We start from the raw sequence: 25,313 nt of genomic DNA on the forward strand, positions 1-25,313 counted from the left end.
GCTTATATATGAACATGCCCTTCCTGTTGTATTATTTGCTCCACTCAGACTAGCACCACACTGATCAATCCTAGTTTCCTCACATTGTTTAGTGGGCTGCTGTCTACCTAGCAGGTGCTTGATTTTGTTGAAAAATGAAAGCAAGAGGGAGAAATTCCATGTAATAACTATAAAATGCAGAGAAGGAAAAACAACTCTGGTAACCTCTTGTACTTTCAGGCTTACAAAGTACTTTTCTTCACAGTATCTCAATTTATCTTTATAACAACTCTGTAGAGGGGAGCTTCTATCCCTTTAGAGTCAATCAGGTCTTTGTCTTAAATTTCCATTAAACTTTATCTTAGAGCCTCTGGACCAAGAAGATAAAATCCCCAGTCAGTTCTGGTATATCAGACGGGAGGAAGGAACCTGCCCAGAGATCTGGTCTGAAGCAGAAAAAACAGCATCAATGAAGCAAAAGTGGAAAAGGAAGACAGGCCCTGGTGCTTGTTTGGGCAGCTGACTGGGTGAGATTAGCCCACGTGGAGTTGGTAGACGACCAGCTGCATCAAGGCTAAGAGCCCCTGAAAGGAAAAAGCGGTTTTCTTTCTCTGTTTTCATTGTGAAAGGATATTTTTCAAAGAAAGGGTAAAATCATGGCTCTTCTACAACTAAAGGATGAACAAATGTTAAAGATTTTATTGGCTCATTATATAGATGAGGGAACTAGTTTTTAGAACCGGTTCAAAGGACAAAAAACACACGTTTATTTGTAGTCAAGGAATGTCAGAAGATTGTGCAAAAGGAATAAACCTGGCTTTTCCAGAGGAAGCGGGACTGTCCCTCATGGGATGGGATGCATATACATATCTATAGACAAGGAATATTTTGAATTGCTCAGTTCTTGATAACTTTAGTAACACCTGAAGGGTGTTTTCCATGGAAGCACAAATTCTCTCATCACTTCACAGATTCTAAAATTGAGCTACTTAGTAGAGCAGAAGAAATCCACAGTGCTGGGCAAGTCACTTACCTGAATCTCAGTTTCTTTATTTGTAATGTGAGGTTGACACTATTCACTGGTCTGGTCACTGTGAGCATTAATAAGATCATGCTTTTAGGAGTTTATCACAGTGCCCAGACATAACAGGTATTTTTAATAAGTATCAGCTGTTGTTACTGTCCTGTTAAGTGACATTAAACTCCACAAGTAGAGTGATGATGGCAGAATGAATGAATGTGGAGAACTTATTTCCTTTATAAATGTAGAGTCAGAAGCAAATAGCTGTGCGTTTAAATGTATATCTTGTTCTACTTAAGAAGTCCCCTGGGAGGAAGATCCTTGCCTTAGTATCTCTTCTTTCCCCCATTTTGATAAACATGGAGTCAGCCAGGGAAGTTGGTGGCCTTTCTAGTGGCTTGATTTGGATCATCTACAGGTAACCTCCCTTACAAAATTCTTCCAAGGAAGTCTGTTTATCGAGTTAAAGTTACACACACACTCACTGAATATGAAGCCAGGTGCTTCATATTCAGGTGTTCTCATACTTGTCACCACGGGCCTAGTCTAAATCATAGCTTTCCTTGCCTATCTCATCTCCTTGCATCCATTCTTGCCTGGCCCCCCTCTTCCTGTCCTCTATACAGAAGTCAAAGCGATCATAACATGTAAACTGGAGCAAGTCACTGCTTTTATTAATAATCTTCAATAGTGTGACCCTGTATTTGTAATGAAATTCAACCTCTTTTCCAGGGACTATGAGACCCTATATGATTCCTGCTTATTTCTCCAACTGCCTGATGACCCAGTCTTCCTGTTGCTGTCCCTGTCCCTGCCACACCTCACTGTTGGTCATCCCGGAATTCTCTTCTCTCTGCTGGTGACAATGACTGCTTCTTCTCTTTCACCTCCACAGAAAGAACTTTCCTGACCACCCACTTAAAGTAGGATCACCACCTCTCCCCATCCTACAGCTTACTGTCTCAGCCTCATTATGTCTCTTAAAGCCTTTGCTCCATTTCTGTTTTTTTTCTGCCCCTCCACTGGATTGGCTCCATGATTCTGTCTCATTCTCTGCTGTATGCTCACACTGTGCAGCAGCCACTCCGTACATCGTGGCTGAATGAAGAAAAATCTCTTATAGTCGACTGAGCCTTCATATCTTTTATGACAGGCAAAATAAATACTTTATTATTGCTGGCAGGAATGTAAACTGATACCGCTTATCTGAAAGTAAACTTGGTAATGTGTATCAAGACTCTTAAAAATGCTCTCAACCCTCCACTCCATTTGGAGGAATCAGTATAAAATAATCAGAGATGTAGTACAAGATTTAATGACAGGTTCAGCCTTTTAGAAAAAGATGAGTATTCAGACACAAATTAACCACCCAACAGTGGGGATATGATTAAAGTGTTATTAATATGGAATACTGCACAATCATTAAATCACATCTTCAGTGGTAAATAAAAAGGTGGAATGGAAAACTTTATATTTCAATTTGGCTAAAAATAAACATATGTATAGAAAAGCCCCAAGGAAATAACTACTCTTTTGCTTAGATATATTACTAGATAGTGAGATTTAGGGTGATTTTAATTTTCTTTTTATTCTTGGATATTCCAAATTTTCTAAGACAAGCTGCAGTTTTATTAACAGAGTAAAACATATGTTAGTTAAAATAAAGACTTGGGGCACCTGGGTGGCTCAGATGGTTAAGCACAGGTCATGACCCCAGGGTCCTGGGATTGAGACCCACATCAGGCTCCCTGCTCATGGGGGTGCCTACTTCTCTCTCCCACTATCACTGCTCATGCTTTCTCTATAATAAATAAATAAAATCTTTAGAAAAAATTACAAAATACAAAAACAGACTCAACAAATCCAGCTTCATGCTTCCCTGAGTTATTGTGCCACACCAATTAAAGTTAACTCTATTATTATTTCTAAAGCATATTTAGACCATCCATAGTGGGTCAGTGTAGTAGTCCCTCCAAAAAACAAAACAAGACAAAACAATCCTTTGATATGGGACTTTATTGCCTTATTCTGTCTACCACTTAACAAAGCAACTTGATATATGAGTCTCATTTCTGGGATTCCTTAAATTAGTTATGTTTGTAATATTTGAGGATCAACTTTTTGTAAGAGTAGGTATGGGTAATATGAGAGTTTTTCCAGACAGGACTCCTTCTGTGAAGAGACTTCTAGTTCAAATGTTACTCCTTTCAACCTCAAGTTAAATCATTTAGAGGTTTGTGTTATATTTATAAAAGCCTTCCCTGGCTGGCTCTGGCAGGACCGAGAGCTGCCAACCGTCACAGCCAGGAGCACTCAGACAGTTTGGCAAGAAACAGAGTGAGGACAAATTATTCTTAGTTGAAGTTTAGAAAGCATTAGCTGCCTTGTCAAGACTGAAATAAGAAGCCCATGATGTTGCTGCCTGAAAAGTGTTTCCAGTTCACTGCTACTACTGATGTGAGATTAGCCCAGTGATAATTGTGGTTGAAAATAGAGATGAAAGACCTTGAGGACACCAACATAGTTCACTTATATATACACATACAGTACACACTGTACATTGTAATCTATTCACAAAAAGTACAACGATGGCTTCTGATCTCTTTCATGCTTCTCAGAGTGACCCCTGAGAAAATGCCACAGAACTGTGGCTCTGTGTCTCCCTCTTCCTGTCCCAGAGACCCCAGCCTAGAGACATCAGCAGCAGAATGTCCTTATCTAAATGAGTAATGGAGGAGAAGTGATAGGGTAGGCCAGGGAGTGGGAAAGTTTAACAAAATTGTAATTTTCAGGTTCTGTCAAGTGCTATGAAAACTGCTTTCCCCAGTGCTGCTGATGAAAGGTGTATCCTTCCCCTGAAATCCTAACTTAAAAATGTAGGCACATCAGACTCAGGATACAGAGCAGGGATGTTGGTTGAGGGGAGCTCAGAAGGTAAATCCTGTATTTTTAGACCTTCCATAGAAAAGCAAAATGATGAGGCAAAAAAAAAAACACAAAAAACAAACAAACAAACAAACAAAAAAAAACTGAAATGACATCTCATTTTTTTGTGCCCTATGCTCTGCATTCTAGAAAAACTCAAATTAATTAAAACACAACAATTAGACTGGGTTTTATAAAACATCTTTTACTTAAAAATGAGGCCTCCTGGAGCTGTCAACATAGATGTATGTGTCATACATGAATAAAGCAAGTTAAAGCATGAAACTTAACTAGTATAAAATTAGTGCCAGAGAGTGCTTTGCAACCATTTTACGTGAAGTAAATACTACTATTTTAAACCCCAGTGCTTCCCTATTGAGGCTGAATCATGGTAAATGAAAACCTCTTTGGGTTGGGAGAGCATCTGGAGCCGGGATGTGCAAAATGGACATGGAGCTTAGTTTTGGAGTTGGTGGCAGAGGTGGAGGGCAACGTGGGAGGGAGGAGTCCAGCTGGGAGGAGGGAGGGCCCCAAAGGACTGGTGAGATGGTATGGGATAAGCAGGGATGCAGCTGGGTGACTGGGGACAGTTAAGAAGGATGTTTGAGAGTCAAAACTGAGGTTGCCCATGTTGCTGTGATGTAAATCTGCCATCACTTCCACCTTTTGCAACCCTTTAGCTAATTAACCTTTTTTAAGCAAGGTGACTATGAAATTAAAAACTCTCTGGGATTTGTTAACTGTTCCTTTGCTGTGCAAAAGCTTTTGATCTTGATGAAGTCCCATTCAGAGTATCTAGGGAGGTCACTGGACTTTTAGTTGGGTATGGAATGGACGTTTGAGCAATCTTATCTAGCAGGAATATCTGAACAGGTGACTGGATTACCCAAGATTACTTAACGTGAGTGAACTTTATATACATATCAACATGTCATTCTTCCCTTGAAGTTCACCTATTTTTGAACAGGGAGATGGGTATAGAGAGGAAAATCATATATAAACAGTTGAATTTCTGAAAGTATAAAACCTCAGTAAGTATCTTTCATACTATTTTTTGCCTTCTCTTTCTGCATTTTGATAAGTTGCTACTGCAGTGGTCTTCCAGATGCAGCCAGAAGATGAAGAACACTGGGAGGCTTGGGAAGTAGGGTGGTCTTAATAATACATGTTCTTATCCCACCAGCCTGTAGAGGTAGAAAAGAGTTAATGAGAAATTAGGAGTCTGTTGAAGTAGATAAGTAGAGTCTCAAAAATCCTATTACTACTTACTTCCAGGGTAGAGTCTGATGAAAAGTTTTCGCACCTCATCATACACCCAAATCAGAATGGCAAATGGCACAGCCACAAACCAATACTGAGGCCTGGAAGCAGAAGGGAGGAAGGTAAGTCTGAATGTATCCAAAGAAAGGGCCAAGCACCCTGCCAGTGGGCAGAGGGCTTCTTGTTCATTTTTCTGCCCTACTGGAAAGAACAACTCATCCATTGGGTCATACAACATAAAACTGGCAAGCTTCTTCTTTAAACTGGACTGTGACTGTTAGAAGCAATATATGCCTTTGAAGTGGCCTACTGGATGAAGGTAGAGATGGGATGGTGTTAGAAAACCCACTGCCTCTTCTGGGAAAACTCACAGGTCAAAATCTCTGACTAAAATAGAACCAATTTGGTTTTATCTCATTTGAAAGCCTGAGGGGAAAGAACCCACTGGAATCCTAATATTTACTTAGGCTGTGACAGCTCAGACAGGGCTGCCTCTTTCCTGTCTACTATTAAGAGGAACTCACCGGAGCATCGTGAAACTCAGGGCCGTGACACTTCCAAGCCCGTAGGAGAGGATTAACGCAATGATAATCTGTGAGGCAATCCCCACCCAGATAACTTTATTTCTACAAGAAACATAAAAGACAAACAGATTCTGAATTCACATGGCCATAGGACCACACACGCAGGGGAGTCAAGGCCTCATGTATTATAGGCCCAACCGTCATCATTACTGCATCGAATTCCCAAGGCTGAACTACCAGGTTGAATGTGGGCAGTACCTGAAGAGACCCTGCTGGAAGATGGAGTTCCTCCTGGTTTTCCTGATGATTAGATCTGCTATTTGTTGGACCATGATGCCAACAAAGAAAGCCGTATAGCCCATCCATTCTAAGTATTTCCTTTGGTACCATGTCTGTCAATGGACAAAAAGGAGACTGTGAAACCCCAGAGGGAAAACTTCAGGAATATTTCAGTGTAGTTCTGTGAAGTTTTACTCTTTTCCCACCTCACCAAGACTGACAGAGGATCACCTCCTTGTGTTTGGAAAGAAACTTTTTTTTTCTTTATTTAGTTGAGTAGTGAAGATGCTAACTTAATTGATTTGGCCCCACTGTGGGTATTGTTCCACCTGTCACTCATCCATACCAACTGCAAAGCCAATGTAAGAAAGTGAGCTCAAAGCATCTAATTCGAGAGAGGAGGCTGAGTTCTGGCAAAGGCCAAACCAATATAACAAAGCGGCCCATAAGCCCTATTAACTGAGAAAACTTCCACCTTCTCTGTCTCATTAAAGCTGTCCAGGGAAATGAAAGCTCTGCATCAGTCTGGGCAAGGCAGTGAGAGGAGGGGAATAGCAGGACTTTGAAGGCAGAGCCTCCTTCCCTTACCCACTGTTGTCCATAGCTGTCTTCCAAGTCATTCACATTGCTATCTTCCCATTCCACCCGGATGTTAATGAGAATGCTGGGTTTAAAGCCCTCCTGTGCATACACAGTGAAATATACAACAAAAGCTCCTACAGCTTGCATGAGGCCTAAAAGCACAAGAGATAAGGACAGAGGTTCTATACATGACTTCAGAATTGCGCCTGTGCTCACTTTCCTTTCGGTTCCTCCCACCCCATCCCAACCCTGCCCCCAAGGAAAAACAGTTTCTGACTGTGACTGGAATGAATTCTCGGGGTGGTCCTTTATCTGACAGGTTAGCAATGGCTTCATCGTACCAATGTGCAGGTAAGAGTATATGGCAAGTTGCTGGTTCACCAGTCTGTCCTTCTTCTTGTGGCGAGGCTTCCTGTTCATAATGTCACTTTCAGCTTTCTCATAAGCCAAGGCAATGGAGGGGATCTAGAGGGGAGACAGTCCATGAGGCCTAGCCCTGAAACACTGTGCCATACCAACAGAGCAATACTGGCAGTGGATAACCATGGGGCCTCAGGGTGGGAGGTGGGGTAGACTGTGGTGGTTGTAGGGTTATGTAACTGGTCTATCCAGGGTGTAGGCAATGGGGGTTCATTGTTTCTAGAGAATTTAAAAACAGTTTGCTTTAAAAATCAATCTGTTTTTTTATTATCACCATGTGCTGGCAGTTCTAAAGATGCTAACTATAAAACATGTTTCCTCCTCTGGGCAGATTTTCCCTACCATCCTCTCTTCCTTAGGCATGCCACTGGAACACACTGGTTCTCTCACAGGTCCTCCCACCTAGAAGGCTTGGTAAAGGTTAGATCACTGGGTCCCACCTCCCACCTGGGGTCTCTCCCAAGGTCTGAGCTGGAGCCAGAGAATCTGTGTTTCTAACAATTCCCCAGGTGATGCCTGAACCACACTGTGAGAAGCACTGCAGTGGAGAAAAAGAAGTGAACTGAAAGAGCCTGGAAAATGATCTGACTGTAAACCACGAGGACCCCAGTTCCCCTCTAAGGCAAAGATATCTTTTGTCTCTCTGCAATGTGTTGATTGCCTGGGTATTGTATCAAACAAGAGGGTAGGAGGTGGCCATTTGGAGCATCCTCACTGTGAATTCAGCTCGCTCACTGTTGCCTTTTTCCCCCTTTGCTTACATAAACTGGAACCATGTGGGTAACTGTCCTGATACTTTCTTAAATGGATACATACCAGAAGAGGGAAGGGTTTGGGTGATATTATTGTAGGTCAATGTGAGGCCTGATCACATGTTAATACCTTCTACTTCTAACTGCATGTAGGTGAGGGGCTTCCAGATCACAGATTCTTTGGCTTGACAAGGGGCAGTTGTGGGTTATCACATAGGCCATTGGGTCCCTGGTGTTACAGGGGCTATTTAGTGATAGCTCTGTCTTCTCAAAGGGGAAGGGAGGCATGTGAGCTGAAACTGACCAATGGCATATGCTGGCGGGAGGCTTAAGAACTCATGTCTTGAAAAGCTCTTATTGGAAGTGAAGTGGTTTTAACTTCCAAACATTTGAGAGACCTCTCTAGTCCTTTGCTTTGAAGTGTGGCTGGTAGACCAGCAGAATTGGCATCACTTAAAAGCATGTTAGAAATGCAGAACTTCTGGCCCCATCACATCGAAGTTTGAGGAGCACTGATTTAGTCCATCTCCTCACCCTTGAAGGTAATGGCCCCAAAGTTTACACCTCCTGGGTCAGTTATCAGAATCTGTTCCCTTTAGTGCTACTTACTATGTCTGTGCCCAAGTCGATGAACAAGATAGTAATGGTGCCAATGGGCAGGGGAAGCCCAACAATGATGTAGATCAGAAAGGGACACAGCTCAGCAATGTTCTTGGTCAGGGTGTAAGCGATAGTCTTCTTTAGGTTGTCAAAGATCAGGCGACCTAGGCAAAGATGTTGCTTTCATAGGACTTGCTTTTGATCCCCCCAGGTGACCCCTGTCTTCGTAAGACCATTTGAGACCTCACTCACCTTCTTCCACCCCTGTGACTATGGATGCAAAGTTGTCATCCAACAAGATCATGTCAGCTGCATTTTTGGCTGCATCAGAACCTGCTATCCCCATGGCAATCCCAATATCTGCCTTCTTTAGAGCTGGAGAGTCATTAACGCCATCTCCTGTCACAGCAACAACTGCATTCTATGGGGACACATGAGAAAATGGGAATCAGCAGATCTGAGGGGTCATAGAGAAAGAAGATCAACATAGTCTCCCTTTCCTCTGGAGGATGTAGGGCCAACTGGAACTGAGATGGATGGCCTGTTTTTGGGAAAAGATAAAGCCGAGAAATCCCAGAAGCAGGAACAACAAACTCCAAACAAGATGTGTTCCGTAATTAAAACCACTGTATGTGGCAGGCTAAAGTGGATCTTTTATATATTGTGTCCTTACATTTTTTCTTCGGTATCTTACATTTTCAAATCTTTCTATATGCACACCTACCACAGGACCAAATGTTTCATTGTCAGAAAGCTGTGTATGCAGGAAGCTCTCAAAGGAGGGTGGAGGGGCAGCCCTGAGAGGGTAGAAATGTAAGGTTATAAAGATAGGCAAAGAATTGTCTCTCGAGAGGTTTAAGAAGTGTCATAGCCCTGATCTGGGATCCAAATCTCAGCCCTGCATTTCCCCACAGGACAGTGACAGACCTGAAAGGTTCTCTGGGTGCTGCTGACAACCCACCTGCCTTTGACAGCCCTCCACGATGATCAGCTTCTGCTGGGGGGACGTCCGGGCAAAGACGATCTCTGAGTAGTTGGTTAAGAGCTCATCCAGCTGTTCTGGGCTCATGTCCTTCAGCTCCATGCCAGTCACCACTGCAGCTTTAGCGTCCCTAGAAGGACCAGAAAGAACTGAGTGAGACCAAAGCTTGGATCTTAGGCTGAAACATTGCTTTGGGCAGGAAGTAGGCTGAAGCCTCTTTGATTTCACCTGGAACCCAATGTCCTTGACACTAATACTTTAGTACTAATACTAATACTTCAGTGGGAAGATAAGGGTTATGAGTTCTGGGAACACTTTGGTCCCCATTTCAAGATAGTAAACTAAGGCGAAACAGGAAGGTCATTTTCTGATATACAATCGGAATAGGCCAAGTAGCCTTTTGCTTGTAGAAATGGGTGGGAACGCCTATGGGACAATGCTTGACTTAAGGAGTAAGAAAAGGGTAAAAAACCTTCCTGTTCATATGTTTTGGTTCCTAGACTTCAGCTTATGTCAAAACACATGGTAACCATTCTTCGTTGTTGCTTATTTCAGATTTATAGTGTCTACAGCACAATGAGCTGTATAGGCAGAACAATTATTGAGGTCCTTTTTGGGGAAAACTGCTGTCTGCTGCTGATGAAAGTAAGGTTCTAGAAACTACTGATTATGCAGATCTGACTGTGATGTTCCCTGCTAAACCATTTCAGAGGCTTTCCACTGTGCTTAGAGCAGACCCCCGAGTCCCTAATGTGGTCTGCAAGCCCAGCTGCAGCTGCTGCTGTTGAGCCTCACCCTTTGGCTCTCCCCTACAGCCCGTGGGACTCCCAGCCCTGAGTGCCCCACACCCTCCACTGCCCTCAGGCCTTCACAGGTCTTTCCCCTTTTCCAGTCATGCATGTCTCTCACCTCACCTTCCCTTGGCTAACACTCCACATTTTTGTTTTCAAATCTTAGCTTATACACTCTACTCACAAAACACTGCACTCCTTTTTCTTTTGTTTAGAGCTTTTTTTTTTAAAGATTTTATTTATTTGTCAGAGAGAGAGAGGGAGAACACAAGCAGGCAGAGCAGCAGGCAGAGGCAGAGAGAAGCAGGCTCCCCGCTGAGCAAGGAGCCCCATGAGGGACTCGATCCCAGGACCCTGGGATCATGACCTGAGCCGAAGGCAGCAGCTTAACCAACTGAGCCACCCAGGTGTCCCACATTTGGAGCTTTTTTAGGTCCATGTTATCTATCCCATCTCCCATTCAGTGAGGTGAGTTGCATGGCTATGTATAATCCTGTTATTTTTGGCATTAAGGAGGGCACGTGATGTGATGAGCACTAATAAATCATTGAACATTACATCAAAAACTGACGATGTACTATATCTTGGCTAATTCAATTTAGATAATTTAAAAAAAAAAGTTAAGAAAAGTTCCAAAAAGCTTTTGTCAATGAATGTTGTTTACACAAAGGAGTGCTGGAATACTCTCAGACTTTCAGGTATTGTTATGCCCAGAAGCTAGAATTCTGTGTGGTCGTCTTAATTGGTAATTTGTTGCCCTGGTAATAATTTATTAACTGACAGGTCTGTATTCTGAAGAGTATAAATGCTTGGATAAACCAGAAGAGGTTCATTGGTTTCTCCCTTTTCCCCCCACATTCATGAAATTATAATAAAGCCAATGACATTTATTTTTACACTGAGACTTTGGAGTCTTTAATCGTTTAAATTGTCAACGGTCCAGGTGACTCTGGACTCCTCCCACTGCTTGAACCCTTGTCCTCTGTGTGTCCTTCACTGTACTTATCACATCAGAAGTAGCTTTTGGGGCACCTGGGTGGCTCAGTCATTAAGTGTCTGCCTTTGGCTCGGGTCATGGTCCCGGGGTCCTGGGATTGAGCCCCACATTGGGCTCCCTGCTCGGCGGGAGGCCTGCTTCTCCCTCTCCCATTCCCTCTGCCTGTGTTCCCTCTGTGTCTCTCTCTCTGTCAAATCAATTAAAAAAAAAAAAAAAAAGAAGTAGCTTTTATTTTTCTGTCCCTCTGCCTAGATGGAAAGCTCCCCAAGGGCAGAGGTAGTGTCTGGTCTGTTTGCTACTACAGTTCCAGTGTCCAAGACAGTGCCTGATATATTGTGGGCACTCAAAAATTAATTGCTGAGGGGCACTGAGGTGGCTTAGTTGGTTAAGTGTCTGCCTTCAGCTCAGATCATGAGCCCAGGGTCCTGGGATTGAGCCCCACCTTGGGCTTCCTGCTTAGCAGGGAGTCTGCTTCTTCTTGTCCCTCTGCTTATGCTTGCCCTCCCTCTCTCTCAAATAAATAAATAAATGAAATCTTTAAAACAACAACGACAAGAAGAAAAAAACAATTCTTGAAAGAAGTAACACATGAATGAATGGATGGACGAATGGACTAAAGGACAGACATGACTACGAGAATTAGACAGAAGGAAAAACTGAGTGTTTCCTCAGGAAGCTTTCATTCTATTTACTACCAAATAAAAAAGAAAACTGTATGTTCATATAGCTACACATTATGAAGCAACTGAACAAATACTTAAAATAAGCACTAAGGGCACCAAACACAGAGGGTTCTTAATTTTCCTGGTTATACAACTGGATCAATGGCAAGTAATTTCACATACATTTTGTTTCAGTTTTCCTCACTCTAAATGTGGCACTGAAGTTTTCAGATCTGCTCCACTGGGTTTTTAGGTTTTTAAATTTCATATAAGGAATATATCACAGGTAATTTTCATGATACCAGTGGTACCATGGTACCAGCCTGGCATTACCCTGAGAGAGTGTGGAGCAAATAGAGGATTTGCTCCAAATAGCACAGCTCTTTAGAGCCAACAAGGATAAAGAATTGAATAAGAGGGGGCACCTGGGTGGCTCAGTGGGTTAGGGCCGCTGCCTTCGGCTCGGGTCGTGATCCCAGCGTCCTGGGATCGAGCCCCGCGTCGGGCTCTCTGCTCGGCGGGGAGCCTGCTTCCTCCTCTCTCTCTGCCTGCCTCTCTGCCTACTTGTGATTTCTGTCTGTCAAATAAATAAATAAAATCTTTAAAAAAAAAAAAAAAAAAAAAAAAAAAAAAAAAAAAAAAAAGAATTGAATAAGAACTTTAGTTTCTGCTACACTGGTTCTGTGCTTACCGCTTGTTAACTTGCTCCACAGCAATGTGGAGGCGTTTTGCAATGTCTTCCACTGTCTCACTGTTGGCTGAAATGATACCCACACTCTTGGCAATAGCTTTTGCTGTGATTGGATGATCACCTGTAACCATAATAACCTAGAACACAAACAATGAGAAAGGCATGTGGACAATGAGAAACTTGCATGGCCAGACAGTATCACCTACTCTACCATGACCTGGTAGAATATTAGTGATTATCGTGGTTTGCACTTATGGGCAGTTCTTGATCTTTAGATCAAAAACAAAACTGTCTCTGAAGAACACACTGATCTCATTGGCTCTGTCCTTGCTTCTGAGCTTCTTACATTTCCTTTTCTGATATTAGAGGAGGCCCTTTCCCTTAGATGTTACCTTACTTGTGAAAGGGCTAGTGGACATGTACTTGAGACAGCTTCATGTTGCTTCAACAGTCTTGCTATTAACATGGTAATTGAATTAATTATTTTGGCTTTGGTAATATGAAGGCAAATGGGTTTTGGAGGCCAAACCTTAAGATTAAGTAATAAAACCTTTTATTGTCTATCATAGTCTAGGGCAAGATAAAGTCAATTCATGGTGTTCTCACTGCAGTTACTATTGTGGTTTGTTCCACACAGACACAATATTTTGCCTTTATTGGACAGTTACTAGAATCTTAGTATAGTGAAAGTAGAGATAAAAAGGGGGGGATTATGATATTTATCTGAGATTTAAATGCTATCTCCTATGACAAACATCCTTAGATAACATAAAAGGAGGACTTCTTAAGTCAGGAAAATAACTCCCACCTTGATCCCCGCACTTCGACATTTGGTGACTGCATCAGGTACAGTGGACCGAGGGGGATCAATCATTGATAAGAGCCCCACAAAACAGAGGTTAGACGTGGGAAAATTCATGGTGTCTACATCAAATGTATAAGTTTCTGGAAACTCGTCTGCTGGCAGGTAGAGATGACAGAAACCTGGAATGCACATGAATTTGGGAGTCAATGACATTAGGTAAGAAATAAAAGGAGGAACATTTTCACACACTCCTTTACTATTTTACTAATACTTGAGAGTATACTAGAGTTGTTTCATTCTTTCAATTTCAAAATGCAAGCTGTAATTAGGAAGGACATTTTTTTTTAAAGATTTTATTTATTTACTTGACAGACAGAGATCACAAGTAGGCAGAGAGGCAGGCAGAGAGAGAGGAAGGGAAGCAGGCTTCCCGCCAAGCAGAGAGCCCGATGCAGAGCTTCATCCCAGGACCCCAGGATCATGACCTGAGCCGAAAGCAGAGGCTTTAACCCACTGAGCCACCCAGGCGCCCCTAGGAAGGACACATTTCATTCAAAAGTAATTTACTATGTGCCCACTGGATTTTCTGGTATGTTCTAAGGATATAGAAACTAAGAGGGGGTAGCCTTAGCCTCGGAAGATGTCTCAGTTTAGTGTACAGACAGAGACATAAAGAGGTAAAGCATAAAAAAGCATAGTGAGTGTTATAGGGTAGAGCCACCTGAGGAATCAGGAAAGACTTCCCCGAGGAGGTCACATGGGAGTTGACTCTTGAGAAAAGAGTTAAAAGTTTTTCAGGGAGAAGGGAGGGTTAGGGACGGGAAGGCCATCTGAGGCAGAGAAAACAGCACGTGCTACTACATAAACTGGGGAAAGAATCTGGGACACCAAGGGAAGGGTATGAAGCTTGGTCTTTAATCAAGGAAAGTGTGAGAGAAAGGCCATTAGGAATGGAGAACCTTTTGTTACTCAGAAGGCATCTGCTTCTCACAGGTTAAGGTAGAAGGGATTCCTGTGTCTGGTGGGACCCCTAAGATCATGTGACTTTCTCATCAGCTTTTATATCAAATTTATTCTCAGCATGCCCCACTGCCTTACACATTTCAGTAAAGCACAGAGTCTGAGGGGGCAAACACAAGGTTCCTAGAACGGTTCTTGTCAGATGGGTATCAGTCCTGCACTGAAAACACTACCTGGTGCTGTGGGCTATTTAAGGCATGCTTAAAGCATTATCTCCTCATTTAATTATTTCATTTGCTTTACAAGCTCAAATATCCTTTAGAAATACACATTCCACAGATTCCATCTCTATTGGCAAGAACTTTTATGATGTTTAATGAGCCGTATCAGCAACTGTGAACTTCTGTTACCTTGAATTCATATTCTGTAGTTCACAGGTGCCATTCTGTCAACCCAGATTCTCATGACAGAACATACCACTTAAGTTACCACAATTAGGCATCTACTAGTGGCTGTATTTCTATGGTTTCTCCTCCACCTCTGACAACCCCTGTCTCTATTTCTGGCAGTATTTTCTCCCTAATAAGCAAGTGAGAAACTTCAACATTATTTTTAACTTATTTTTCTCCTCTAACTAGTTGCTAAGTCTCACCTGTTTTGCCTCCATGAAGTCTCTTGTGTCTGACCCCTCCATCACATTACAAGTGCCTTGGATCAAATTCCTACCCTCTTTTACCTCAATGAGGGCTGCCACTTCCTCCTGAGACCCATGCCTCTCCTCTCCCTGCTATTGCCAAGAATTAAACTCTCTGTAAGTCTGTTTGGTTCACTCACCACAAAGCCTTTTGCGGCTCTCTGACTGTGGAATGAAACCCTAGTTCCTCACCCACATAAGGCACTCCATATCATGCCCTCCAATCTATGTTTCCTGCCCATTTCCTAGGAACTATGTCATCTCATCTACCTGCAACACTCCACACAGTCTGGCTCACTCACAATGTGGGCACACACCCCATCCATTTCTAACTCTGTGTTTTGGCCTATGTTGTTCCCTCCCTTCAAGAATTGTTGTGCAAGGCCCAGTTTAAAATATAACTCCTTCCATGAAATCTTCCCAGATATTCTTTATCTGGAAGCAACCCCACCCTCCTCAGTACTTCTATATAATATTTATCATATTCTTCTATGATTCATGCCATAGCTACTCAGCTAGATAATAAGCCTGTCTCCACTTATGCCCTGACTTGGCATAGAGCCTCACACCCAACGGGTGACAGGTAAGGGTTCTGTCACCCAGAGCTCACCCAACACACGCTCCCCCAGGCTTCCCAACTCCATGTACGCTGTGTGGAAGGCCTCGGCTGTGTTCTTGTCCAGAGGCTGCTCCTGGCCATTGACCATGATGGTGCTGCACTTCTCTAAGATCCTCTCAGGAGCTCCTTTCATCACCAGGAGGAAGCGCTGGTCATTGGGGTCATCGGTTTTGTGTATGGAGAGCTGGGAGGGAAGGAACTGAGCATGTTAACATATTCCCTGCCATTGGATGATGATACCATCCTTATTCATAAGGGCCTGAAGTGGACAATCTCTTAATTAGCAAAGATTAAAGATATCCCTTTCTCTCATGGGCTACTTATCCTTGACATGAAAAGGAGTGTTCACTACAGGCAGGTTCTATCCTTTTTATTTTGTGGTCAAGTAGTATGTGGAGATCTAAACTTGGTCCAGTTTAGGCACCCTGAACTTGAATCCAAAGTAAGTAGATCTCATCTTTCAAACAGAAACTAGTTGCTTTAGGGAGGCCAGATGTGGTTGTTGTGCTGTGAAGTCTTGTGTATTGAACCAGATCTGGGGTGCCCATGGGGGTCAGGGGACCATGAGCCACTTTGTCTTGCTTCTTGTCTCTACCTCCCTATCATGGGTAGCAAGCTATTTTGAGCTCAGGCAGGCATGAGGGCAGCAGGAGTTCCTATGCTTCTTTATCTCCAAATCAATCCAGTTTTACTGCCTGGTAGTGAAAGAAAATGACAGGGGTGGGGGAAGTAGACACCCTTACATACAGGCTTTCAGGACAATTAAGTAACATAATTTTAATTTTTTTAAAAAAATTTATTTATTTGTTAGAGAGAGAGAGAGCGAGCGAGCACAGGCAGACAGAGTGGTAGGCAGAGGCAGAGGGAGAAGCAGGCTCCCTGCCGAGCAAGGAGCCCAATGTGTGACTCGATCCCAGGACGCTGGGATTATGACCTGAGCCGAAGGCAGCCACTTAACCAACTGAGCCACCCAGGCGTCCCTAAGTAACATAATTTTCATATCAAAATCCTCTCACCTACTGATTCTACTTCTAGATTCACCCTAATAAAGTAATTGGAAAAAAAATCTGAAAACAAAACAAAACAAAAAACCAAAACCAAAAACCCCAAAAACTTTATATAAAATGGCTTAGTTTTATGGACGCTGTTGTTATATACCAGGTACTCTTCTAAACCTTCGAAAGGAATTTCAGGAAGCTGGAGTGTTTGAAAGACAATCAGTAAGTTACTTAAAAAAAATCTGCCATTTTGGGTCTATCAGTTGATTCTAAATTCTAGTTCTTAGCCTTCTGGATACCAGAGCGGAGCACAATAAAAAATAAAAAAGTAGAGGGCAAATGTATATATATATTTTTAATAGCCAAGTAAACACATTAAAAAAACCTCAACTAGCTAACCAAACCAAACCCAAACCTCCCATCTATTATCACTATCATTTCCTCAAAGATAGGATATTTTAACATTTAAAAAATAAAACAATAAACACTTTTATAGTGTGTACTCTTCTAAGTGCTTTACACATTGACTCATTTAATTCTTGAAACTACCCTAAGGCTGTGAGTACTATTATTATCACCTTTTACAAGGAAGGAAACTGAGGCACCAAGGCATTAACTGGCATGAGAAAGGTCATGCCCTAATAAGTGGCTGAGCTGGGATTTGAATTCAGACTAGCAGGCTCCAGAGTCCCCATCTTAATCAAGTAGCATATGAAGGATAATCTTTTAAATTAAATACATTCATCCTTATATAAAACTTCATAAAACACCGTCCTAATTTTCCAGTTTGCCACAAACTATTGGAAATGTTTTTATGGGCTGGTCTCAGTTTGGAGAATTGCTATTCTAAAATCAGTAAGACACAGACTTTCTACTTTGTTTCCTTTAGTTGAATGATACCCGAGAGACCTTCCAAGGTCACAACATAGAAGACTCTTTTTTGAGTGTTCTAATGTGTAGATATAAAATGGCACTAACAGCCTCCAAAAAGGCTCTTTGACCTCTTCTGCAGGAACCCATAGAGGTCCTCCTATCTATCAGACTGTCAGAGTAGTCCCAACTCTGGGTAGCCTACTTTCCCCTTCAACATTTAGTACATGAGGCCTCTTGGAATCTGCTTTTTCTCATTTCTCACATGATGAGGAAATTCTTTACTAGAGTCGATGGAGCCCCAGCATGATTCCGAGTCTTATCCCTGATTAGAAGACCATTCAATTATGGCTCTGGCCCTTATTAGCTGTGCAATAATGCTCTGTACCTCAGTTTCCTCATTCCCAATCTTATGGAGTTGAGAGAATTGAGAGATTGAATACATGAAGAAATTAGCATATAATAACTATCATTACTATTGTTATATTAGGATCATTACTCATTCTATTTTCCTTTCTGTTTTGAACAAGAGATCTGATTTACTGGCTTTAATATTTTACTTCATACATTTTTTAGTTGTCTATTTGGCTAACTACAATTCTTCTTTGGCTGCTTATCCACAAAGATGTTTGCAACACAGTTATTTCCCAATCCCAAATGCCGTCCAAACAAAATGTGTGGGTAAACACCAGAAACTTTTACACAAACATGTTTATCTTATTTATATACTTTCCTGTTATGCAAAGACCAAGTCACAAGGGCCTGCTCTCAGCTTTGGTCTATGGGAAGTCCCACCTGCAGCAGTAAACCAGGCTACAAACTGTCATTTGTCCCACTCTGAGGAAGATGTAACTAGCTGACCATTGGCTAGTCTGGAATGAGTGAATACAGATAGGCAATGATAGCCATTTTCTTCCTGAGCAATGGGTAGAAAGGAGGTCCCTGTCAACTGCATATGGGGCAGAACTGGAAAGCAGCATGTCTGGTAACAGTCATCTGAGAGACTATTCATTGTTCTTCACAAAGGGCAAGGTTTACTCACAAGGCCCAAGCTAAACTGTTCTGCTTCTGTGTTGTGGTAGACAAAGCATAGCCTTGGGAGTTGAAAAGACATGTGAAAATTGGTTATGCCACTTAGATGCTTGGGAACTCTGGTCACATCGACATTTTCTAAGGGCCTGTTTCCTCACCTAGAAATTGAGATTAATTACTCCCACCTCAGGCTTATGGTGAGGATTAAATGAGAGAATGTATGTAACGTGCCAGATACAGACTAAGGGAGCATTAAATGTTAGTTCTCCCCATTCCCCCACTTTTCATTTATCCTTTAGGAATTGGCTTTTGCCCCTCACCTGTGCAAATGGTACCTGGTGGTGGTGGAGGTGGCATATGTGTGGGAGTGGGGGATGGATGTAATGTAGATTGATCATTCACAGGAACATCCAGGCCCTGAGAAGACCTTCATTTTTCTTTTTTCTCCACCTATTTCTGGCAAAGGAAAGAGGCCAGCAAGGGAAACCTATTCTGGGCATACCAGATGCCTAGGACCTGTATCCCTGAAGGCTACTTTTGAAGTCAAATATCACTCAAAATACATACTAACCAGAGAACACTTACAGGTAGAAATGCCATTCTTGTGATAATAAAGATTCAGTTGTGAGAAAAACTCACCTGAAATTTGTTGGTTGAGTTAAAAGGGATTTCAGCTACTTTGTGGTTTCTTTTTCTAATTTCCATCACATCACCTAAAATGACCTCTGAGAACTTCAAAAGAGCGGTTTCGGAGGCATCTCCAACCACAACTCTCTGAGAATCAAGAGATAACAAATATTTGTAGCACATAATTTTTTTTTAACATAATCTGGTTCTTTTGTGGTTATTTTAAATGAGCCAGCAGATGGCCTAAGCTCAGTATCTAACAAATGACAGCACCACAATGAGCCACTGACCAAACCATGGTGGAGGTGTTAAACTGGATGATGGTGCTTACTGGCATTAGGGTAATTCAAAACAGTCTGAGCTCTGTGAGACCTGGAGGGCTGCATAAAAGAACCTGCTATGAACTAGTCTTGAAAGATGGGTGGATAACTGACAGAAAGGAAAAGAAGAAAGCCTTCTGGAAATCAGAATGCCATGAATGAAGGCATGAAGTGGAAGAGTTCCACTGTAAGTGCTGGACATCCAGGTGGAAATGGGGGATGCAGAGATAGAGAGGGCCTTGAAAGGCAGGCAAGGTCCAAAGCTTGAGCTGCAGAAAACAGATGCATGGAAAGTTTTTGAGCAAAGTTAAGTGAAGCGGTCCATCTAAAGAAGTATTTAAGGAAAATTCCTGGTATGCAAGAAAGACTGGGGGGAGGGATAAACTGCAATCATGAAGGCCAATCAAGAGGTTGGTATAATTAATTAGATGTGAGGTACTGGCAATAACAGACAATTAAAATTATATATTTATTTGAAGCAAGAAAAATAGGACCTGGTGATTCACTAGGTATTAGGAATGAAGAAAGTTAAAGATGACTTCCAAAAGTTTTGGACTGGATAGTAAGTTAAAATGATTATGCCACAGAAAAATAGAAAAGGGACAAGATAATGATTTAGAGCCAGGCTGGGTACAGGTGGAAGGAATAATTTGTTGAAAGCCTAACATGGCAAAACTTTCAAGGGGAAACACACAGCTAACTGGAGATCCATGGAGTTTGGGTGAAAAATCAGAATTGGAGATAAGGATTTGAAAGCTATGGACTGAGAAATCATGGTCCAGGAAGAGAACTGATGAGCTGTCTGACAAAGAAAGAAAACCAACCAAACAAAAAGTCTAAGAAAAAGGAAGAGTCAGTGAAGGAAACAGATGGCAAATAGAAAATCCCGGAGAAAAAAAAGAAAAAAAAGAAAATCCCGGAGAAGATAGACTCAGTGACTGACTCAGAAGGAAAGGAGAAGGGGAGAGGAGAGAAGAAGGGGAGGAAGAAGGGGGAGAAAGAAGAGAAGTTTGTTTTTGTATATTCTAACATTCCAGGGCCCCTTAGCACTGTATCTGCTGCCAGGAGGAATATGTTCTAAGGTCAATCCTTCTATTTCCTGCCAATTATATTTTAAACTTCAGTGAATGGCATTTATGTAATAAAGAAACTTTGATTGTATCTACTTAGTTTGTAAAGGAAAGGAACTTAAAGGTACATTCATTTTCAGGAATTAGAATTTTCAATAGACCTAAATCAGTGTTCTGAGGACTTTCATACATCTCTGATTTCTCAAAGCAAATTAGGGTAAAGAAAATTTTCTTCAGGTCTTGTGAGTCAGACTTGCTATTACTAGTACAAACTTTACTCAGTGGGAGAGATTTAAATCAAGCGCCAAATCAAAACAGAGAAAATGACTTCAAATGGGCTCTGATTTAAGACTGAGTGATACTGAAGCTTTACCTTCATGATGGGGACACTTTCTTGTCCTGGACTGAACTCAGCTCTGTTACACAATGTTATTATCTTTGATAAGGAGGCCCAGGTTCCAGAGCTTTGATCAAAGACTTGGTCTGGAAAATAGAACAGTGGATGCTGTGGGTGCTGGACCTAATATCCATACTATTCAACCAATTCTCTTGAGTCTGCACACCGATGCTGCCTTGTTCTGCTCAGCCCCCTCTACTCGAGTCCACAGCTTCGGGCCATACTGAGTGTTCCAGAAGACTTACTTGAATGGTCTTCACTGGTGTCAGCTATGAAGATCTGATTGTCGAACCACAGATGGGCCACGGTCATCCTGTTCTGGGTCAGAGTCCCAGTCTTGTCTGAGCAAATGATAGAGGTGGAGCCGAGGGTCTCCACTGCTTCCAGGTTCTTCACCAGGCAGTTCTTCTTGGCCATCCGTTTAGCTGTCAGTGACAGAGTCACCTAGACAGGAGAGAGAGAGAGAGAGAGAGAGAGAAAGAGAGAGAGACAGAGGAAGAAGTTTTGAGAAAAATCATCATTTCGAACTCAAGCTCCATAACATGGAAGCAACTGGAGCCAAACTGGTTTCAGGATGGAGGTATTGTTACAGATGTGGCAAAGCTGACCAAGTAGCTGATAAACCACATAAAGCCCTATGATTACACCATATTCCTTTTATTAAACATAGGAGGTAAACAATGTGCCTAAATTCCTCAGTTGTAGATATTGCCAAAAAGTCTTTTTTCTTTTTAAGAAATGTGAAACTGTAGGGAAGGTGTCAGGCTTCCTGAAAATCTGTAAGTGGTGTTTGCATCTGTCTTATCTATATCTTTTTTTTTTTTTATCTTATCTAGCTCTTAAGGAGAAAGATAATATGCAATTTGCAGATAGTGCTCCTAAAAACGAAAATATAAAGTTTTCTAGGATAGTGTTAAAAATGTTAAAAATATCACAATTCCATTTGTCTAAGAAACAATCTATTCAGAACGTCCCATGGTGTCCCCTTACAGGGAGTGTCACTCTGAAGATGGAGGAGACTCGCAGTGTATGGTGGGCACACACCCAGCACAGCAGAGAGCCGTGTGTTAATAATAGGGTCAGGGGACAGGCCACCTAGCAACATGGACTCACAGTGACAGTGGCCAGGAGACCCTCGGGCACATTGGCCACAATGATGCCAATGAGGAAGATGATGGAGTCCAGGACCTGATACTTCAGGGACACTGCGATGATGAAGAAAAGGATGCCAATGGAGACGGCCACTCCTGCCACAATATGAACAAAGTGCTGGATCTCAATGGCAATGGGTGTCTTCTCATTTCCGACTCCTGAAGCCAGTGAGGCGATCTGACCAATGATGGTGCGGTCACCCGTGTTGATGACCATGCCAGTCGCTGTGCCTACAGGTGAAGTAGACATTTTATTCTGGGGATCCTCAGCTACGAGGGAACCACAGCCTGCTTACAGTCCTCTCTTTGCTGGTTTACATGATCAATTAGCACACAACATTACAAAGTTCTCTGGGCTCTTCGGTTCCATGCAAGATATGATAAAGAGACAAGAGCATAAAGCCTGTAGGGGAGAGGTGATATGGGTGGGGCATGCAGTCGTGGGAACCAGCCAGACTTACCTTCCAGACAGGTTGTAGAATAGAAACCAATGTTCTTTGTTTCCAGGGGACTATCGTGGGTAAACTCAGAGGAACGGGGCTGGGGTTCAGATTCTCCAGTGAGAGATGAGTTATCTACCTAGAAGAAATTTTGAAAAAAGCTCAAGACTGGGCATCTTGTTCCCTGCCCCAGTAACATTGAGATCTAGAAAGACAACAGAATAGCAACTAGTTATCAGCATGATCTTTGGGGTGACCTCTGGCACTTACCTTACAGCCCTGAACAGACAACAACCTGATGTCTGCAGGGATCCGGTCTCCTCCTCTAATCTCCACTATGTCCCCCACCACTAGCTGCTCTGCTGGGATTGCCTTCTTCTCTGAGTCTCGAATGACAAGAGCTTGCTGCAAAAGAAAACAGAGACAGATGCTTCAGATCCTAGAATGATGCCAACTCTCCTCCATCCACATCTCTCCACTTCTCCAGAATGGAGGCACTGGAAGACACAGCTGTCAGAATGGCAAAAATGCAACAAAAAACTTTTGCTTGGGGCCTGAAGACACTAAGAACTATCTTTTCTTGAGGAGGAACTCTTAGAGATATTCTTGGAAACAGAAAATGCTGCTGTGGGCAGATATAACAAACTACCAGCCCAAGCACGACAGAGAGGGACAAATAAGGATAAATGATCTTGGCTAGGATGTCTGGGAAGGACCGTAATGGCTGAGCCAAAGGGTTTAATACTCTTGCTCGCATCAGGAAGACTTGAACAGAATAGAAGGCAGATCTCCCACTTCTTAGCATGGACGAGTCCATCCAGAACCTTCTCTAGTTGGCAGCTCTGTGGGCCGGGGCAGTGTGGTTTTCCCACTGTGCTGACAGTGGTGTGTGATCTCCCTAGAGGACTCCGAACATGGGGTCCTGTGGGAAGACAGGAGCAGGGGGCCTCCCTTACCAAGAACAGTTTGGGGCAACATGCAGAGAGACTCCAAAATGGGTGCAGAAATGGTCACAGATAAAAAATTGTAGGTTGACCTCCTTGGCTACCGGGGAACACTCCTGAACTTCTACAACTCAGTCTTAGAAGCTCCTGAATTCCTTTTGTTTGAACAGTTCACCAAAGCTCAAGAACAGTAATAGAAGATGTTGTGTGATGACTGATGTTTCTGTTCTTATTTTGCTCTTGACTAAGCGTTTTCCTGTATCTTACTTCCCTGATGATCTCAAAACTCTGTGCGAAGGACAGAGTCTTAGGCAGAAGGACTGCCTAAGACTTCTCAGACAGCAAAGGGTGGAGTGCTGACCCTCTGCCTCAGAGGCCCCACTCTCCTCCTTATCTGATGCTTCCTCATCTGAAGTCACATGGAGACCAGAGAGGGATGGCTGCCACTCACCTGCGGGATCATCTTATTGAAGGTGGCCATGATGTTCGTGCTTTTTGCCTCTTGGTAGTAAGCGAAGATCCCTGTTAAAATAACGACCAAGGCAAGCACGCAGCCCAAGTATACCTGGGTAAGGAGAAGAAGCATCAATCAGAAAAACAGGTTTCAGGAATGAGCCAGGTCCTAGGGCTAGAGCTCTCCTTGCAAAGGTGAGAGACATGGCAGTGGTATCCTGGTGTCATTTACAGGTCACAAAATTTACCTATTTAAAGTATATAATTCAATGATTTTTGATGAATTTACACAATTTTGCAACAATCACCACAATCCAATTTTATGACATATCCATCATCCCAATAAGACCACTACTGCCCAGTGGCAGTCACTCCCCACTGCCGCACCCAGCCCTTGCCACCTATGATCTGCTTTCTGTCTCTAGGATGTGCCTGTTCTGGACATTTCCTATCAATGGAGTCATGCAGTGTGTGGCCTTTTGCATCTGGCTTCTTTCTCTTAGCATCATGCTGGCCAGTTCAGTGTTTTGGTTTTGGTGCTGTTATCAGCAGGCATAGATGCTCCCCATGTTAAAGGGATAAAATTAGCTTTGAGGAGAGAGAGACCCAAAATATTTCACATGGATGTAGATCTTTTTTTTTCCCCCTTAGGAACTTATAGTGTGTGTGTGTCTCTCTCTCTCTTTAAAATTCATGCTCATGCTGCCTCTGAGACATCAGAAAGTCAGCTATAATTTGTATTTTACAGCTGGCAAAATTATTGATTTTCCCAAACCTGCACAGTAATGGATCAGTGTGGACTCCTGATTGCAGCCCACTGCTCTGCCCACTAATGGCTTTACTTTAGGGTTGTTTTCCCATTACTAGTTTAGCAAACCTGGAAGGAGACTTCCCCTTACATTGTCCAGGGATGAGGATGTATTCATGGAATACTGGATCCCATAAGCAATCCAGCACAGGATGGCTCCTATCCACAGAAGGATGGAGAACCCTCCCACCATCTGCTTAAGGAACTTGATGATCTCTGGTGTTTCTTTGGGAGGAGTGAGGGCATTGGGTCCATTCCGAGCCAGGAGCTCAGCAGCTTGGGTGCTGGAGAGACCCTGAGAATGCCAGACAAAAACAAATAGGAATTAGACATTTCTCTTCCCTCAGACGGATGTCATTCTTCTGCAGGTTGCGGGTGGGAGTTACCATGCCCAAGAAGGGCCTGTGAAAAGTGGATGATGCCTCACCTCCCCAAACTCTCACTGTTTTAAAAAAGAATATTTAATATTAATGCTTAATATCAGCCTGGCAATGTACTCTGTAAATTTGCTTATTTACCCTTCACAATAACCCGCTGAAGAAGGTGCAATTATTATCCTCATTTTACAGATGTGGAATTTGAAGCACATGGAGGTTAAATCACCCAGCTAGTAAATGGGCTCCAGAGCCACTATATTACACTTTGCTAAGGTCTTTCAGT

General features: G+C 42.6%; 1 protein-coding gene across 1 annotated transcript; it reads right to left on the reverse strand.

Moving 5' to 3' along the window:
• Positions 1-4,106: 4,106 nt before the first annotated feature.
• ATP12A (ATPase H+/K+ transporting non-gastric alpha2 subunit) lies at positions 4,107-24,974 on the reverse strand. The gene is made up of 20 exons (XM_080798989.1): positions 24,745-24,974; positions 23,844-23,957; positions 22,719-22,853; positions 22,470-22,587; positions 21,971-22,239; positions 21,103-21,301; positions 20,834-20,943; positions 19,083-19,217; positions 15,535-15,727; positions 13,274-13,449; positions 12,466-12,602; positions 9,304-9,454; positions 8,595-8,763; positions 8,352-8,506; positions 6,912-7,035; positions 6,577-6,722; positions 5,968-6,101; positions 5,710-5,811; positions 5,195-5,286; positions 4,107-5,109 (listed from the first exon to the last, which is right to left on the reverse strand). Exons 1-20 carry the CDS (start codon positions 24,844-24,846, stop codon positions 5,081-5,083), a joined length of 2,790 nt encoding a protein of 929 aa, XP_080655115.1. The 5' UTR covers positions 24,847-24,974; the 3' UTR covers positions 4,107-5,080.
• Positions 24,975-25,313: the final 339 nt, after the last annotated feature.

This window comes from Martes martes (assembly GCF_963455335.1).
Source record: "Martes martes genome assembly, chromosome: 3".
NCBI classification, from domain to species: Eukaryota; Metazoa; Chordata; class Mammalia; order Carnivora; family Mustelidae; genus Martes; species Martes martes.

Excerpts from the sequence above, each read along its gene's own strand:
- ATP12A (XM_080798989.1), bottom strand. The coding sequence starts at position 24,846 with ATGGTGGGAGGGTTCTCCATCCTTCTGTGGATAGGAGCCATCCTGTGC. Across the intron at positions 22,854-23,843 it reads TCAATAAGATGATCCCGCAG|CAAGCTCTTGTCATTCGAGA; the intron begins GTGAGTGGCAGC and ends TTTCTTTTGCAG. Across the intron at positions 7,036-8,351 it reads TCGACTTGGGCACAGACATA|ATCCCCTCCATTGCCTTGGC; the intron begins GTAAGTAGCACT and ends TCTCCCCTCTAG.